The sequence below is a fragment of the Urocampus carinirostris genome, chromosome 2 (genome assembly GCF_059441175.1).
Source record: "Urocampus carinirostris isolate Australia breed hairy pipefish chromosome 2, RoL_Ucar_1.0, whole genome shotgun sequence".
In the NCBI taxonomy this organism is placed as follows: Eukaryota; Metazoa; Chordata; class Actinopteri; order Syngnathiformes; family Syngnathidae; genus Urocampus; species Urocampus carinirostris.
In genome coordinates this window covers 9299761-9317860 of record NC_142350.1, presented here as the reverse complement: position 1 = coordinate 9317860, position 18100 = coordinate 9299761, and the positions used below count along the sequence as shown (strand labels likewise).

The 18100-nt window shown below is 38.3% G+C and overlaps 2 protein-coding genes across 2 annotated transcripts; both read right to left on the bottom strand.

The window, feature by feature from the left end:
• Window positions 1–415: 415 nt before the first annotated feature.
• On the bottom strand, window positions 416–8201 carry ggcta (gamma-glutamylcyclotransferase a). The gene is made up of 5 exons (XM_088328801.1): window positions 7895–8201; window positions 4539–4684; window positions 4332–4467; window positions 3172–3299; window positions 416–666 (listed from the first exon to the last, which is right to left on the bottom strand). Exons 1-4 carry the CDS (start codon window positions 8162–8164, stop codon window positions 3174–3176), a joined length of 678 nt encoding a protein of 225 aa, XP_088184927.1. The 5' UTR covers window positions 8165–8201; the 3' UTR covers window positions 416–666; window positions 3172–3173.
• Window positions 8202–9210: 1009 nt separating this feature from the next.
• Window positions 9211–17499, bottom strand: snrpd1 (small nuclear ribonucleoprotein D1 polypeptide). The gene is made up of 4 exons (XM_088328802.1): window positions 17355–17499; window positions 16902–16978; window positions 9753–9944; window positions 9211–9411 (listed from the first exon to the last, which is right to left on the bottom strand). The coding sequence occupies exons 1-4, from the start codon at window positions 17366–17368 to the stop codon at window positions 9335–9337; spliced, it is 360 nt and encodes a 119-aa protein (XP_088184928.1). The 5' UTR covers window positions 17369–17499; the 3' UTR covers window positions 9211–9334.
• Window positions 17500–18100: the final 601 nt, after the last annotated feature.

Genomic DNA, 18100 nt, shown 5'->3' with positions numbered 1-18100 from the left:
AGCTGGGAGGCCCGATAAAAGTGCACTCAGTCTGTCCCTGCTCCCAACGATATGAGATTGGAGCCACATGAATGCATTTCATTTTAGGCAGAAATAACGGCAAAAAAGAACCGCCAAGCCCGACAAAAACAGTCTCTGCCGGTTTCTACTCGCAGCAAAATGCGATCTGGAATAACACAATGCGTATCGTTTCACCATATCAATAACATTGTGATAACTTGTTATTTTAGAAATGCAAACTTGTAGCCCGTTGCACTAATAAGTAACAAAAAGGTAGCTCTTATCCTCAAAGGTTGGTGACCCTGCTCTATAGTATGTGGAATCGATGTCTAAGAAGATATATGCAATTAAAGAACAAAATAAAATGTAGTAGAACAAATGTTACCTCAGTAAGAAAAGTTTAAGAAAATGAAAATTCTAATGGTGAAAAACTTCTGATTTATTGATCTTTCATTAAGCTGGTAAAAGTCAAATAAACATTAGGTGAGAATATAAATAATTAATGTTACTTACAGTAACATTCCATCATGAATAAATAAAAAAAAAGGCAAATTCTGCCAGAATGATTCATTATTAAGACGGAGATTCCACAGGAAAATTCACATGCTGAGATTGATTGCAGACACTCTGGTTGTGCAAATTTGAGACTTCCTCTAGAAGAATTTGCTGAAAAGAAAAAGTACATTTCATACATTTAATACAGGAAGACACTTTCCAAGTTCTCGCGCAGCCTGTTGAGGCCCGAAACAAAACGATTAGCGCAGTTGGTTTTTCGCTATTAGCTGGAAAGGAAATGGAATTTGACCATGGCAGGGTCGGATCGCAAAGTTTTTAATCGAATTAACAGGAACGTGTTTTTTTTCTTACGTTTCTGTTGTCCAAAAGAAGTTAACTTGCTAGCGGTACATTCAAGACGTTATAGCTAACTAATTAGCTGACGTTAACACTAGAAGTAGAAGTCAATGCTCAAGCTAATGGAGGTTACAATTATTTATGTGCTCCAGCGCTAATAAGAACCACTAAACATAAGCACTCAACTCTAAACCTTAGCAATTGGCAATCTTTAATAGCGTAAGAACTACAGTAGCTAGCTAAAACCTAATACTAAACCCAGTGCTTTGGCTAGCGCAATCCAAAAGTGGCATCATATATCACCAGAAAGTGATTGTGATGGAAAATCAGGCTTTCAGGTTTATTTATGGTTTTGTAAAATGCTGGTCTCTTTTTTTAGCAAACAAAAGGGTTACCAAGCAGTCAATAACTATAACCAGCAAACTAGTGTATAGCATCTATGGTAAGTGCTTGGGCCCAATAACAAACGAGCTAGGTGCTAATTTTAAACGCAGTGCTTGAGCTAGCTAAACCAGTTATCAGCACAGTCCAATGTAAGCATAGAATACCACTGAAATATTTGTAATCAGTAGACTACTGTGTTCAAACTAATAGTTGCTCTGGCTAATTTGCGGTCAGCTAACAAGGGAGAAACCGGGGCGAGTACGTTACCTTACTTTAACTACTGATTTTTATTAATTGTCGACACCTGGCCCTAAGAGCTAGCAAGCTAGGTGCTAATCCTAGAGGCAATGTTTGGGCTAGCTAATGCAGCAGCACAATCCACTGGTAGGTTTAAATACTACCAGATAGCATTCGTGATCACAACAGTGATCAGGCCAATAGTGGCTAGCAATATCCATACACTGAGTCACTCAGGCTACTTTGTGTTAAACGATAGTGATGGACTAGCGTTTTAGCTAACAAGAGAGCTACCAAGCAGTCCATATTAACCAACTCTAACGAGCTTACCAGTGACCATAATTCATGATAAAGGCATGACCCTAAGAGATAGCAGGCCAAGTGCTAATGCTAAACCCAGTGCTTTTGTGATCACTAATAGTAGCTAGCAGCACCTATGCAGTGAAGCATTAAAGGTTAATTTGGTTAATTTGCGGTTAACGATAGTACTGGGCTTATGTAACAAGGGAGCTTCCAACAAATCTATATTAACCAACTCTAACTAGCTAACAAATGACTATATTTACTAGTAGACAATTAGCCCCAAGAGCTATTCAGCTAGGCTCTAATACTAAAGGCAGTGCTAAGGCCTTCTTAACCAGTTATCAGCTCAATTCAATGCTACATCAAATATCCCCCAATACTATTAGTACACTAGTTCATGCTAATAGTTGCCAATTTTACCAGTGAACTTTGTCATTTGGTAGTGGGCTTTCAAGTAGTCAACTCTAACTAGTGACTATCATTAATGGTCAACCCCGGTGATTAAGAGATAGCTAGCAGGGCGATAATGCTATAGCAAATTTTAGGGTTAACTGACACCTTATGTTATCTGTAGTCAAGTGCTAGAATTTAATATCATTAGCTAATATTTGTTACAGTATTCTGCCTAATCAAAGGCTAACTAGCCATGAACCCCAAGCATTTTCTTGTTAACAAGCCGCTAAAACTAGCAGTTAGACTTCAATGTTCAGTGCCAATTACGGCTTTTGGGGTGGTTTTAAGTTAAATGTAGCAGAAAAACCTAGTGCTAAAAGGCTAACTGGCAGCAGCTAACATTAGCAGCAGAGTCCAGTCACTATCCTGTAAACCATCTTCTTTTTATTTTTACTTTTTCATCCCACAGGAAGAAAATAATCATAGCCAGATATTTTCCTTTTTTTTCTCCCGATCACGCATTGCCATATTTCAGAGTCGGAAAAAGTGATTTGATTTGTTTTGATTCATTAAGCATGAATCTGGTCAGGAGTTCCGGCTTGGAAGGCCTCTGGGGAAAATGCTAAATTATTTGAGACTTGTGATTTAGGGCTATACAAATAAAAATAAATTGACTTGACTTAACAAAAAAAACAAAACAAAAAAAATTACAGGTTGGGCTATTTCGAGCTGCCAGATCTTCAGCGAAAAACTGATCCGATCTTATAGTGATTCAAAAAAGAACAACAAAAACTTTAGCCTAAGAAGGAAATGAACCAAATTGTAGAAAAGCCTCAGTCTATATTGATCATGTAGTTTCACTTTATATCGTCAAGATCAGATACCCCAGGATACAACATGATTTAGTTTTGAGGTGGGGATCGCAAAGTGAAATTTCTGTATAGCTAGTGATAGAAACCTATCATAAATTTTTACCTAATTTATTGCCCAAAAGTACCTCACCGCTAATTGACGTGCAAATTTAAGCGATCCAAAATGGAAGGTCCCGTGTATTGGTTGTCCTGGATTGCCTGCAGCTCCCTGATGTAATTTTGGGGAAGTCCGTTTTGTTTGGCACCCAAACACACCACCTGTGGGCAAATGCGATTACATCTATTACCCTCTCATTTTTCTTTTTCTTATTAGTAGGCATGTTGTAGACAAAACTTGAATATAACTTGCAATGGAGTTAAAAAGTACTTTTAAAAAGTATAAAAGTGTTATTTTTTCGTGCATACCTTTTCCTTGAAATACACAACATTATTATTAAATTTAGTAAATGTAACTTTTTTATAATTACAAAAATCTGAACTATTGTTCTGATTTTTTTAATGCAGAACTGTTAACAGGAAACTTTGAACAGTAAACCGAGCCAAAAATAAAAAAAACACAGAAGAACAAAAAGAGCATTAACTCATTTGGCATTCACCTACTCACTGCCGATGACAGGTATTGACGTTTTTGGCATTTACTCATTCACTGCCAATTGACAGCTATAGATGTGTTGAGCATAAACCCTTTAGCTTCCAATGACGGCTTTAAATGTTTTGGGGATTATTTTATTTACTGACAATGCCAGCTTCAAACATTTTTGGCATTAACTCAATCACCGCCAATCGACAGCTATAACCGTGTTTAGCATAAATGCATTAGCTGCCAATGACGGCTATAGACATTTTGGGGATTATTTTATTTACTGACAATAACAGCTATGGACATTTTTGGCATTAAATCATTCACTGCCAATGAGTTTCGGAAATAACTCATTCATTGACAATGACAACTATAGATGTTTTTGACAGATTTCAGTGCATGAGTTAAACAAGTATTAGATTTTTTTCAATTGAGAAAAGTAAATCTATTCAACTTTTGAGGCATACATACAGATGAATAAATAAAAAAAAAAAAACAGAAATTAGTTGTATGAGGACGTTAGACAAAAATATATGTTAAGTGTACTGTAAATGCGAAATGTATATTTTGCTGTTTATTTGGCAAAAATGACCATTTCCTAAGGGACAACAAGTTACTAAGTTACTTTAGGTCTTATTTGAGGTAAAAAAAATATATATATTTTTTTCCTGTGCATGCTGACACACATTCCAAAACACATAAATACGTACATATTTGTACTGCGGCGACGTAGGACAAGCTCTAAAGTTGTTCATCTGGTACGTCCTGCAGACCATCTCTCCGTGATCAATGCTCTCTACCCTGACCTCCCGCGGGGAATAACGCCCCTTTAAAACGCCTTCCTGACTGAAAACACACAAACATGTCACAATATTGTCGTGTTTGTGTGTTTAGGTGAGGTTGTGTTGCAGCCTGACTCGTCTAAAGATTCCAAGTCTTCTTGGCCGAGGGTCCAGATGACGCCCCAAACTTCAGAACCGGGACATTCCCGGATGGTGGCCGCGCCGCCGTGCCAGTCGTTGTGCCTAATTTCAGTACACAACCCAAAATCCAGCTTGTAGTCCTGCGTTGAAATGCATTAGTCATAAATACCGGCCAGAAAATGATGGGTTGCTCATCCCTGTCTGGAGGAAAAAGCCGGTAATAGAATGTTGTAGAACTTTTACTCGCTGCCTCCATGTCCTTGCTCATTCCAGCCTCAGTAAGCTTTTTCATTATGTGCGTGCAAGTACCGTATTTTCTGCACTATAAGGCACACTGGGTTATAGGGCGCACCCCCAAAAAATAGTTTTTGGTCCAATATTTTCCATACATAAGGCGCTACAATGGGAACGTCGACAAAACAGTCAGATGATTCAGTCCAACTGATTACCCCCTTAACATTCCGAAAGCTTGCAAAGAAGCAAATACGTGTCTCAGACATGTACGGAAACAGTGTCCGTACAATGTCACTCAAATGCATCGTTCCAAATATCATTCGGAAGGTTAAAGTCTTGGGATTCAAGAAATGCCAACCATTCCTTAGTTTCTATTTTCTTTTTCGCTCACAACTTTACTGTGCATATGACAATAAACACTTGGAATTGAGTTTAATTTAAAAATAGACTCATCACAGAAACATCAAGGTCAGTCTGAAACAAGATACTGGAAAAATATATAGCCTGAGTAGCTCAGCGAAGTTGTTGCGTTCAATAATAATGTGCAACCATGGTCCTCTTATATCCGTGAGTGTAGTAAATCCAGGAGAGTAAAATATTTACAAATACAGGACCCAAAAACGTTGTGCAACCGAACATGTGATTCACGTTCATCTTTTTCAGCCAATTGCAGGCTTTGTTTCGCCCCTTTAGCCTATGCGAGCCTGTAAATGATAAAATGGATCCGCCCTCTTTACCTCCGAATAACTTTAGCCAATAGTGATCGATTCAAATGATGATTGACACATTGGCTGGGAAATGAAACGCCGGCATATGTATCCCAGCATACACCGCGGACCGCATCGCCTACGAGGAAAAATCTAGTCGGCGGCTGCTTGCCTTTGTTGCGAGACCGTGCGACTTAATATTGATCCATATATAAGGCGCACTGTATTACAAGGCGCATGGGCAGCTTTTGAAAAAAATATTAGCTTTTAGGTGCGTCTTATAGTGCGGAAAATACGGTAAGTACATTTCTTAGATACGCTTAAATAAACTTTTTCTTTAATCTTTCTTGGGGTTCGGGTAGGCGTTTGGAATAGCAGAGGTCAGGGAGTTATACGAGTTTGCTACTTGAAAGAAAATATACAATATTATTTCTTTATCACGAAGACATTAAAATATAGAGAGACAAGTGTGGTTCACTTGAATTACCGCCTGGACGGTGAGACAACGTAGCTAAGTGACCTTTCTTACCTACGTGACTACATCAATGTTGCCGTGCAAGTTTCATCTTTTCAGAGAAGCGACTCTTTCAGCTCAGTCAAAAGAACTGCCTCATTTGGCACCCAAACTGCCCTTCAAATTGTTGTTGCGTTCATCTATATATTACCAATTATTGCGTGACATTTTGCACAAAGTCATTTAAAAGGGGGGAAAATAAAGGGAAAAGTTAAAAATGAAAAATATAAAGAAGAGAAAAGCGAAAAAAAGAAAAAGCTGGGGAGAAAAGTCAGGAAAAGACATAAAAATCTAGGAAAGAGAACAACTAAGTAGCAAAAAAAAGAAAAGGGAACCAGAGGAGAAAAAAAAAGAAAAAGGCAAGAAGAATTAAAAAGCTAGGAAAGAATAAGAAGCTCAGAAAAAAAAAAAAATTTAGAAAAAAAAAAAAAAAAAAAAAAAAAGAATAACAAATAAGCAGGAAAGGGACAAGTTTTGTGGGGGCATTCAAATAATTTGCAATTTTTGAAAAGGTAATAGTCAATATTCATGTTTTAACATGTTTTACTTTCACTAAAAATCGTGTTTAAATACAGTTCTGTATCATGCAACCGACTAAATAAATCCACAAAATGTTAGTGTATAAAAAAAATGTACTTTTTGAAAAAAAAAAAAAAAAAAAAAACTCTCATGTAATAGTTTTTGTGGGCGTGCGACCTTTCCAATATTTCATTTCCCAATTAATTAACATTTGACTTGATGGAAGGCCATCAGAATGTAACTTGATTTGACTAGTTTGGGACAATGTGATTCCTCAGACTTTAGACTCAGAGGGAACATTGCCCTCAAACCACCTGAACACACCCACGAACCAAAAATCAAGCTTATAGACACAATTTGTTATTTCTACTGTTTTTGAACAGCCTTTCGGCCCACAGGCTGGGTTGTCCTGCATAAAGAGCATTATTGTCACCTCATATTTTTCCCGATTTTCCTGAACACATTCCAAAACTAAAATTGACCTGACGAAATGGTATGCAGTAGTCATCAAAGTTTTTCTTTTCCCATTATTTAACGCACCTTTCGCCCAGAAACCAAACTGTACTGATTTCATTATGATTACATGCATTACTCCTCTACGTTTATGAACGCACCTTCTAGTTCTTCATTAAAATCACGGCTATACTGTAATTGCATTAGAGTAAACCTATAGTTATGAACGCACTTTTGGCCCACAAGACGAAGTAAAACTGTTGAGTCCTGCATCATGTGAGATATAACAGTCCGCGCTGATTTCATTTTTATTTATTTTGCATTTTCACGCACCAACAAACAAAACTATGCGTTTTTTCCTTTACGTATTTTTGAACGCACATGTTTGGCCTAGAAACCAAATGCAACTGACAGTTCCCTATTAAAATCACGGGTACAATTACCTTGTAATTTACGCTTTTTATTCGTATTTTTTATGAACGCACCTTTGAACCACAAGCTGAAACCAATGATAATCACGCAGCAGAGGTCAGTCACCACGTGTTTTTCCTGACTTTTTCCTCACGCCATCTGGTGGTGACATTCGGAAAGCACCTCGTGTAATCGCATGAAGTGAGTATAAAAAAATGGTTCCACCATTACTAAATGAAATGAGTCCTTAACCTCGAAGTACTTTCTCACCCACATAAATTATAAATTGGATGGTATGTTCACGTACATGCAGTAAAAACGATATCCTGAGGGTTAATTTAATTTGAATATTATAATAATCGTTTTTGCACTCGTGATCAATCTAAAATTTCTGCAATTTTCGACAGACTTCGGAAAACGGCTTCTTACGCTCGTTGTTGTTGTCGTCGTATCAAGGGCGCGTAAGCATAACCACCAACATGTACGCCAGATAAAAAACTAAAATAACCGACCTTCAGCCGACCGATGTCCAGGAATTTGACCGAAGGATTACTCATTTGGAGTCTTTCCTTCAACAAGTTACTGCCGTAAGCGAAATAAGCAAATGAGTCATCGCTGTGACTTCCGGACCTTCCGGGCGCCATTCGGAAATTTTGGGGGTATTTGAACGTCTCGTGGCTGACGCAGCTAACAAGTGCAAAGCTTATGATTAGGCTGCAAGCTGCTCTGACTGGTTGAGAGCAGCCCAAACCGGCCTGAGACTTGATCAACATAGCAAACATTATACAAAGGAACCTCCTCCGTCTTTTAATACAAAGTTTATTGTCAGATTATTGTTTTACATCCGGATCCGGTGCTGACGTCGGGGAATGACAGACAACGTGATAAGACCTTTTATACGATGCTGACAACGGAACGGGTCTTTCCTTTAGAGCACCCGTTAATATTAAAATCATCCTTAAAGGGTTAACGGGGTAGTCTGAGGCATCCCCGTGTAAAAAAAAAAAACATTAACCCAGTCCTGTCCTTTTCTGTGTACAGCTTATGAGGTATGACAAACATTTGTCTGGCCCTGCGACAAATCTGAGTATGTCAAAAAAAAAATAAAAGCCTCTTGGCGATTTGTCAAGATACACATATATATATATATATATATATATATATATATATATAAAATAATACTCTTCGGCCGCTACAGGGCAGTGTTGAATTTGTCCAGCACGGTGAGTTGGTTCAGCTGTAGAACTGCACTCACTTAAACCAGTTCACACATTCAATGCCAAAAACGAATTTATCCCCCCTAACCCCCCTAATTGGCATGTGTTTACAAAAAATCCCTTGTCATCAGTCATTAAGGGCAGGTTACGAAGGTAAGTTGAACAATAAAGCACACCATACTGAAAAAAAAACTGATCTCGCCCCAGACAACATTCCTGATGGTAAATTATGAGTATTGTTTAGATGTTTTCCTGGGTTTTATCTAACCCCCCAAAAAAGTTAAACATAAACAATATTTAAATCAGCAGAAATATAGGAAATGTTAAAAATACTCGAACACACATTTGACTCTCATGTAGAAAGAGCAGTCAGACATCTTACTGCTCAAGGTGCACCCAAAAACTTTGTGAAAGCCTGTGGGGGAAAAAAAAAAAAAAAAAATGGAGCTTTTGGGCTTCTACATATATTTTGCTTTGTAGCACAGCACAAATACACTGCGTTTTAATAAGGCACTATATTAAAAGTTTCATAATCCACTATAATCAAGCTTTTTCTATAAAATAATGAACTTTATTTTGAGGAGGAAAAAAATTGAAGAGGCATCAACAAATTATCAGGGTGCTTTCATCAGCAAACATTTTAATATACAAAAGGGGGAAAAAAACTGAAAATGAATCATACTGTACAAAAACAGTAAAGAGCAGGTGACGATTTCTTTTTTTGGGGAGAGGCCATTATCTCCTTGGACCTCCCCGTCCTCGCCCTCGTCCTCTGCCACGTCCTCGTCCTCTGCCACGGCCCCGTCCGGCAACTGCCCACAAACAATAATAATTGTTGGACGCATTCCTCAAACAAGTATTTCCAAACCTAACCTTGACTATCAAAGGGAAAACCTGTTTTTTTTGTACGCGGTGTTTGCTTTGTGTTTATAACGTATTTTGCCTGACAGGCATATTCAGACATGTAAATTAATTTTCAAACATCTGAACTAGAAAAGGCATGTTACGAAGAAAAAGTAGTGACTTGGGAATTTAGATTAGCTCACAAAAACAACGGAGTGCTGAAACGACATTTGCAAAACACCAAATTAACATTTTCGAACACTTATTTCAATGGACCAATAAACTCTTTTGATTTGACATCGCTATTTACCGGTTTCCCTTTTCTTGGACTTGATTTTGGGCTCAATATCGACAAGCAGTGTGTCAAGTGGCAGGCTGTCGGGCAAAATGAAGTAGCGGATGTTATTGCCCCGGATACTCAGCGATTCCAGCTGAGCCGGTTCACGGTTCTTCAATGTCATCTTCACCGCCTTTAGGTGTGTGTTCATGCTCACGTCCACACCTGCACACATGCGTCATCCATGTGAAAATCCAAGTGCAAACATCTCTGATGTAAAATCTACTTGATAAAGAAAGTGAAGAATATCTGGTTCAGGTACTTTGGGATCATCCAAGGCAAATATTTAAATAGTGATACCCAAGTACTTGACCATAATCTATTAAGGATCAGTGTTTGAGCACCAAAGTATAGCAGACTCCTGATCTCAGCTTTAGTCAACCAGGGATAACAGATCGTAGAGAAAACAGTGCATTTCATTTAAGCAGATTGTCGGCCCCTGCTCAGACTAATATGGGATTGAGGATAATTAATCACGGCCAGACACGTGCAGTTAATTTAAGGAGTGAATACATTCATGAAAAAACGAGCAACTGGGTCTGACATAAGTGTGCTCTGCCGTTCCTTGCTTGCAACAATATAAAATCGGGGATAATGGATTCCAAAATATTTGTCAACCCCCAATAAATATATACTGGACTGTCTCAGAAAATTAGAATATTGTGATAAAGTTCTTTATTTTCTGTAATGCAATTAAAAAAACAAAAATGTCATACATTCTGGATTCATTACACATCAACTGAACTATTTCAAGCCTTTTATTATTTTAATATTGCTGATTTTGGCTTACAGCTGAAAAAAACTCAAAAATCCTATCTCAAAATATTAGAATACTTCCTCAGACCAAGTAAAAAAAAGATTTTATAACAGCAAAACTAAATCAAACATTTGAAAATGTCCATTGATGCACTCAGTACTTGGTTGGGAATCCTTTTGCACGGATTACTGCATCAATCCGGCGTGGCATGGAGGCAATCAGCCTGTGGCATTGCTGAGGTGTTATTGATGCCCAGGATGCTTCGATAGCGGCCTTCAACTCATTTGCATTTGTAGGTCTGGTGTCTTTCATCTTCTTCTTAACTATACCCCACAAATTCTCAATGGGGTTCAGGTCAGGGGAATTAGCAGGCCAATCAAGGACAGTGATGCCATGGTCAGTGCACCAGTTACTGGTGGTTTTGGCACTGTGGGCAGGTGCCAGATCATGCTGGAAAATGAACTCCTCATCTCCATAGAGCTTTTCAGCAGATGGAAGCATGTAGTGCTCTAAAATCTCTTGGTACACAGTTGCATTTACTCTGGACTTGATGAAACACAGTGGACCAACACCAGCAGCTGACATGGCTCCCCAAACCATTGCTGACTGTGGGAACTTCACACTGGATTTCAAGCAACTTGGATTTTGCTCCTCTCCAGCCTTTCTCCAGACTCTGGCGCCTTGACTTCCAAATGAAATGCAAAACTTGCTTTCGTCTGAAAAGAGGACTTTGGACCACTCTGCAACTGTCCAGTGCTTCTTCTCCATAGCCCAAGTCAGACGCTTCTTCCGTTGTCTTGAGTTCAGAAGTGGCTTGACCATGGGAATACGGCTATTGTAGCCCATTTCCCGGACACGTCTGTGAACTGTGGCTTTTGATACCTGGACTCCAGCTTCAGCCCACTGTCTTTGAAGCTCCCCCAAATTCTGGAAGCGGCTCTTCGTCACAATTTTGTTAAGGCTGCGGTCATCTCTCTTGGTTGTGCAGCGTTTCCGGCCACATTTTTCCCTTCCAACAGACTTTTTTGTGGATATGCTTTGAAACTGCACTCTGTGAACAGCCTGCTCTTTGAGAATTTTCCTTTTGTGTCTTACCCTCCTGATGGAGGGTATCAATGATGGTCCTCTGGACAGCAGTCAGATCAGCAGTGATTTAGTTTACTGAACCAAGCTGAGTGTTTTTAAGGCTCAGGAAACCCTCGCAAGGTGTTTCGAGTTAATTAGATGATTCAGGTGATTAGTTGAATAGCCTACTTGTATACTTTTTCATGATATTCTAATATTTTGAGATAGGATTTTTGAGTTTTCTTAAGCTGTAAGCCAAATTCAGCAATATTAAAATAAAAGGCTTGAAATAGTTCAGTTGATGTGTAATGAATCTAGAATGTATGACATTTTTGTTTTTTTAATTGCATTACAGAAAATAAAGAACTTTATCACAATATTCTAATTTTCTGAGACAGTCCAGTATATTAGTTTTACATATTTGTGTTTGAAGTCTGAAATGTGGCAAAAGGTCAACAGGTTCAAGGGGGACAAATAGCTTCGCAAGCCACCGCATTTCTGAAAATATAATCAATCTTATTACCCGTGCCTCTAATAATTATAAGGTGTTTGAGGCCCTTGTCATGCAGTCCCCGTTAATGTCAATTCTTGTAGTAACCATCGTGCACCAGGACCATACTCAGTTTTCTTAGATGAATTCTTTGAACTGTTGTCTGACCTAGTAACCTATGTAGACAAAATTATAATTATGGGGGAATTTAACATTCATATGAACTTCGCACTCAGTTCACTTACTGTTGCGTTTCGGTCTCTGACACATTCGTCAATTATCAACCGATTGATTTGCCGACTCAAAGATGGAAACACACAAGAATTGGTTCTGATTCGAGGGTTTCAACATCAAATGTGACAGTGATACCGTGTACTACCGTTATTTCTGATCATTATTTAGTTACATTTGAGTTGCTAGCTAAATGTTGTATTAAAGAAACGAAAGGATTTAGCTGCCGCAATGTTTGCTCCAGCTCTATTGACTCATGAGTTCAACGCTACCCTGGCTAGTGTCCTGGATTCCGTAGCACTTCTATGGCTTAAATCACAACCTAAAAGACACACGCCTGTTTACTGATTAAACTAGATCGCTTAAACAAGACTACAGGAAATCTGAAAGAAAATGGCACGCCCCCAAACTTGAGGTTTTCCGTCAAACCTGGTGTGACAGCTTATTAATGTATAAAGAATCTCTTGCCTCTGCAAAATCAGCCTATTTTTCGAAGGTGATTGTAGCACAAAAGAATAACCCCCAAATCCTTTGACACTGGAGCATCGCTAACGATGCAACATATGATTCCAGATAGTTCTACCCATTCAGCCCATGACTTTATGGTCCTTAATAAGAAGATTTAACACATACGGGAATATATTTCTAAAGACCATGTAAATATGTCACATATCAAAGGTATGAAAATTATAAATGTGGGACATGGTGGCTGATCAGGGATTTTTTTCCCCATTTAGTAATCTGTCACTTGATAATCTTCAAAAGGTGGCGAATACGGCCAAACCGAGGACATGCGTTCGACCCGCTTACAGATTCACTGATTAAAGGTCTTTTTGGGGTCCTTGGACCTTCAGTTCTAAATATTAAAACATATCACTCTCCTCAGGTGTAGTTCCAGCGGCTTTTAAGCCCGCTGTTATTAAACCTACACTGAAACAACCCAACGTTGATCCAGAAGGCTTATGAAATTATAGACCTGCGTCAAACCTATCATTTCTTTATAAAGTACTTGAAAAAGTTGTGGCATAGCAGCTGAATGTTATATCCGAGAACAATCTTTTTGAATCAATGCAATCAGGATTCAGGGCTAACCACTCTACTGAGACAGCCCTGATTAAGGTAACCAATAATCTTCTACTGGCAATGGAAAACGGCGCTTCATTACTCCTGCTGCTGCTGGACCTTAGTGCTGCCTTTGACATTGTGGACCATAATATCTTACTAGACTGGTTCGAAAAATGGATTAGTCTCTCAGGAACCGTCCTCTTATGGTTCAGATAATACCTCTCAGATAGGATGCACTGTGTTAAATATGGTGAATTTACATCTGAGCCCTTAAGTGTTACCTGTGGTGTTCCGCAGGGTTCAGTACTTGAGCCCCCTTTTCAGCATTTACATGCTTTCATTAGGTGATATTATTCACAAGTGTAAAATCAGTTTCCATTGCTACGCAGATGACACTCAACTATATCTTCCGATGGAGGAATCTGCCACACTAAACTGGAAATTTGGAGGTCTGTCTCACTGAGATAAAATTAATGTCACTCAACTTCTTGCGCCCAAAACTCTGAAAAGACCCGAACTGTTAGTTATTGGTCCATCTAAATGAAATGACTTCTCAAAAACTGCTCTGAACATTGACAAATGTAGTATCACCCAGAGTCAGTCAAAAATTTAGGTGTCATATTTGACCCCAATGTGTTCCTTCTGACATACGTTAAGTATATTACTAAACAAGCTTTTTTTCCCATCTTAGCAACATTGCTTAAATTTGCTCTATGCTGTCTCAGTCAGATGCGGGGATTATAATTCATGCGTTTGTTACCTCCCGCCTCGATTACTGTAATGTACTACTCTGGTCTCCAGAAGCCTGAAATCAAGAGCCTTCAGCTGGTAAAAAAATAGTGCAGTGAGGCTTCTAACTAAGACTAAAAAGTTTGATCACATTATTCCGATTTTATCTAACCTGCATTGGCTTCCGGTTAGCTTAAGATGGGATTTTAAGGTTCTATTGGTATTATACAAAATCATGCATGGACTTGCTCCGTAATATCGTTCAGATTTAATTTCCCACTATGTTCCGGTCCGGAACCTTCGCTCGGAAAATGCTGGTCTACTAGTGATCCCAAGAGCTAAGAATATATCCGCAGGTTCGAGAGCATTCTCCATTCGGGCCCCGGTGCTGTGAAATGCTCTTCCCCCTGAGATTCGATTTGCCACCTCAGTGGAACTGTTTAAATCTAAGCTTAAAACACACTTAGATTCTATAGCACATGAATAACCTATTTTTGTGTTGATAATATTTGTGTATCATTTGTTTTTGGAACATCCATTGCAGCCGGGTCATCCTGGAAGGGGGATTACCTCATGTGCAGTCCCTTCTGAAGGTTTCTTCATGTTGGGGTTTTTGAGTTTTTCCTTGCCCTCATGTAGGTTTTAGATCAGGGGATGGTGTAATAATATTTTGTGGTTTACAATAATCTGTGGTCTGTGCAGCCCTTCGAGACTCTTTGTAATGAAGGGCTATAAGAATAAACATGACTATATATTATGTACAAGTATTTCACACACACACAATACATTGTGTCTTGTACACATATCGTGGCAAAGCTTTTAGCCATGACGAAAAACGCCAGTCGGACAGCCACCTCTCATTAAATTTACACTATCCCACCATCGGGGGTCAGGTTTATTTGTAGCAGATGTTAAGACAAAGGCCAAGTTGTAAGGATTCGTATGCTGCACCTGCTTTACATACATTATGTATACTTGCACATATGCCAATTTATGGGCTTATTTTCAAATGTGTCCTCCTCTATTTACTGATAGCCGCTTTCATACCACTAAATTTGTTTGTCTAACTTTGCAAACCTAAAATGTAAGTACTTTTTAGGGGAAATAATTTACATGTCTATTTTTGGGGGTAATTCAAAGAACAGTCAAGTTGATGCACTCTTTCTCTTTGTGTGTTATGCATGAACCTTGTTGTGTTTAATGTGTCTCTTAGTTGACACAAAATTTCATGTACGGCTCACTCAAAATGAGTCAAGAAACACGAGTTACTTTTTAATGTTTGTGCTCTGCATACAGGTTTTTGTAAAAACTGCGGAAAAAAAAGTTGAGATGTAACTATTGATTTCTAAAATGTTTCTACAGACTAATACCGCATTTAGGACACAACCCTTCATGCACTGTAACTTTGACTTAAGTCGCTTCTTAATTAGCAATTTCGAGCCCTGATTTTTGTGAGCCGGCTAGATTTTCTCGCGCGCTGAGAATGTGCGAGCAGCTTAGAGAAACTTGAGAAGGGACTGCACAATACACAAAGAGGTAAGTATTAGTTTCAGGAGCGAGCAGCAGCAAGTCAACTGCAGGAGAGAGAGCGGGAAAGGTGAGAGGAGAGAGAGTGGGAAAGGTGAGATGGCACAACATTCATTTGGACAGGTAACTTAAAATTAGTTTTACCTGGTTATATCAGTATCAGAAATTATTTTCCCCCCATTTTATTAACACTCCACTTATTGAAACATGAATATTTTGTTTGTACATGATTCAATTGTTTGTTTGTTTGTACATGATTCAAATTGAATCTTTTCTTCCGGCGCCGTCACGAATGGCAGCCACTCCAGCAGCTCCCGTGTTATTTTTGATTGTTCTCGATTGTTCTCAGCTCAGGGATGCTGCTGGAAATGTGAATTTCCCTTCGGGGATGAACAAAGTATCTATCTATCTATCTATCATCTGAAGTTGCTATTTGCAATCATTTGAAAATCACAAGACGTCTCAAAGGACTGCCCGTAATGTATCAAAGGACTGCACAGGATTACAATTACAACACATCAACGTTTATATGGTTCCGTTATCGTGGTCACATGAGGTTGCCACTAAAGTAAATCAATCAGCGTATTATTAGAAAGAGAATTGATAAACGTTACTATACCTTTTAGTTAAAACAAGTATTCTGTGTTGACATTTGGAAGACTTTTAAATATTAATTCGAGACATTCTAATGCCAATTAAGGCCTTTATAATACTATAAATTCAATGCCTTAAAAATTTAAGGATCCGCAGGAACCCTGTATCAGCCCATGATTTGAAGTTAAATACTGTGTAAATTCTAATTTATATCTAGTTTGACGCTTCATCAAGAATTTGACAATTTGTGATTAAGGGCTATACAAATAAAAATGACTTGACAATAAAATCCAGGGAGTACAAAACTTAGAATTCAATACTCCATCATAAAATTGAAACAAAAATGTTTACAGACCCAAGCATTTTAGTTATTCTCTGTATTATGTTTATTCTTGCGGTAAACAATCTTCACTATATCGTTATGAATGATAAATTGTATAATACTGTATACACTTTTAATTATTAATATATGTGCTGTCAACTAGTTTAAACCTTAAATGTGAACAGAAACCGGACTGTTTAGCTAATCTGAATGCAGAATGTAACACACAGTACAAACCAGTAAAGCAGCGAGACCGTGAAAAGCGAACCGCATAATTGCGAGTGTTCACTGGACTGTAGCTTGTTTCCCTTTTAATATGGAGTCTTACGGCAACAATTTTACCTGTGATGGTGCCATGTACCTGGGTACCGTTCTTCAATTCGATGGTAACAGTCTCATGGCTCAATTTCATTAAAAACCTGGAAGAAAAAAAAACACGTTCTGAATGGGAAATATCACTTTTCCACGAGTTCGGATTGGAACACTATTGTTCTAAATGCTAAGCTAACTCAACAAAGCAAAGGGGCACGACTGGTTAAAATAACTTTTGCGAGTATACAATCAGTAATTAAAAGCTTATAAAGCGGACATGAATTTAATTTCATAAAGAATTGAAATTAGTACGTCTTTTGGGGGGTTTTGAAGGCTAGCGTGCGGTGTCCATTCATTTGGATTCCCGCCTAGCTAGCTTACACTCTTCACCTGATTCTATCCATCGCCATCCGGCGTCCCTTCTCCCGTTAGCACACCAAAAATATTTTTTACGACACTTATATGTACCTTTCATCCTCTTACCTGACTAGTTTCATGGTGCCACGATTATTTGTGCACAAAAAATTGCGGTGCTAGATTAGTGGGGAAAAAACAGCGTACCGCTAATGGTGTAGCTTACGTTCAATGCGCGTATGAGTGACGTCATTTATGTGCGACTCAATGCGAGAACACAGCGTCGCTAATAGGTGTAGCGGAGTACTTTTAGAATAATTAGCTTATCGCTATTTTTTTTTTTCATTTAAAGGCCTCCAAAATGGAGCAATGAAATGTTTGAATTTAATTTTATACCAAAAAGTAAGAGTAATTTTGAAAAAGAACAAATTCGTTATATCTGATCCAACAAAATTATTTATTGCACTGCGAGTGTTGTACACTAACTGTACTTTTTGGGGGAATAATGCAAGATTATTTTTTCTTATTTCATAAGGGACGTTGTTATTATTTGACCCCCTAGATACCGCTGTATTGTGTAATGCAACCGAAAAACGAGTTTTTGACCGACGAGTACCAAGAAATAAAAGCATGCTTATATGATAACTCGTATATATATATTTTTTTATTAACTCAATGTGCTAAAAATACACACAGCCCCTTAAAGGAAATATGCCACAGAATAGAAGTGAACACACCTCTCGCCACACAACAAAATCGGACATCCCAATTTTGTTTAATCACAATGTGTTTTTTTAAACCACACCGGACATTCAAGTTTAGGCTAAGGGTTAAAACAAACAAGACAATTTTTTTATTTATTTATATTTTTTTAA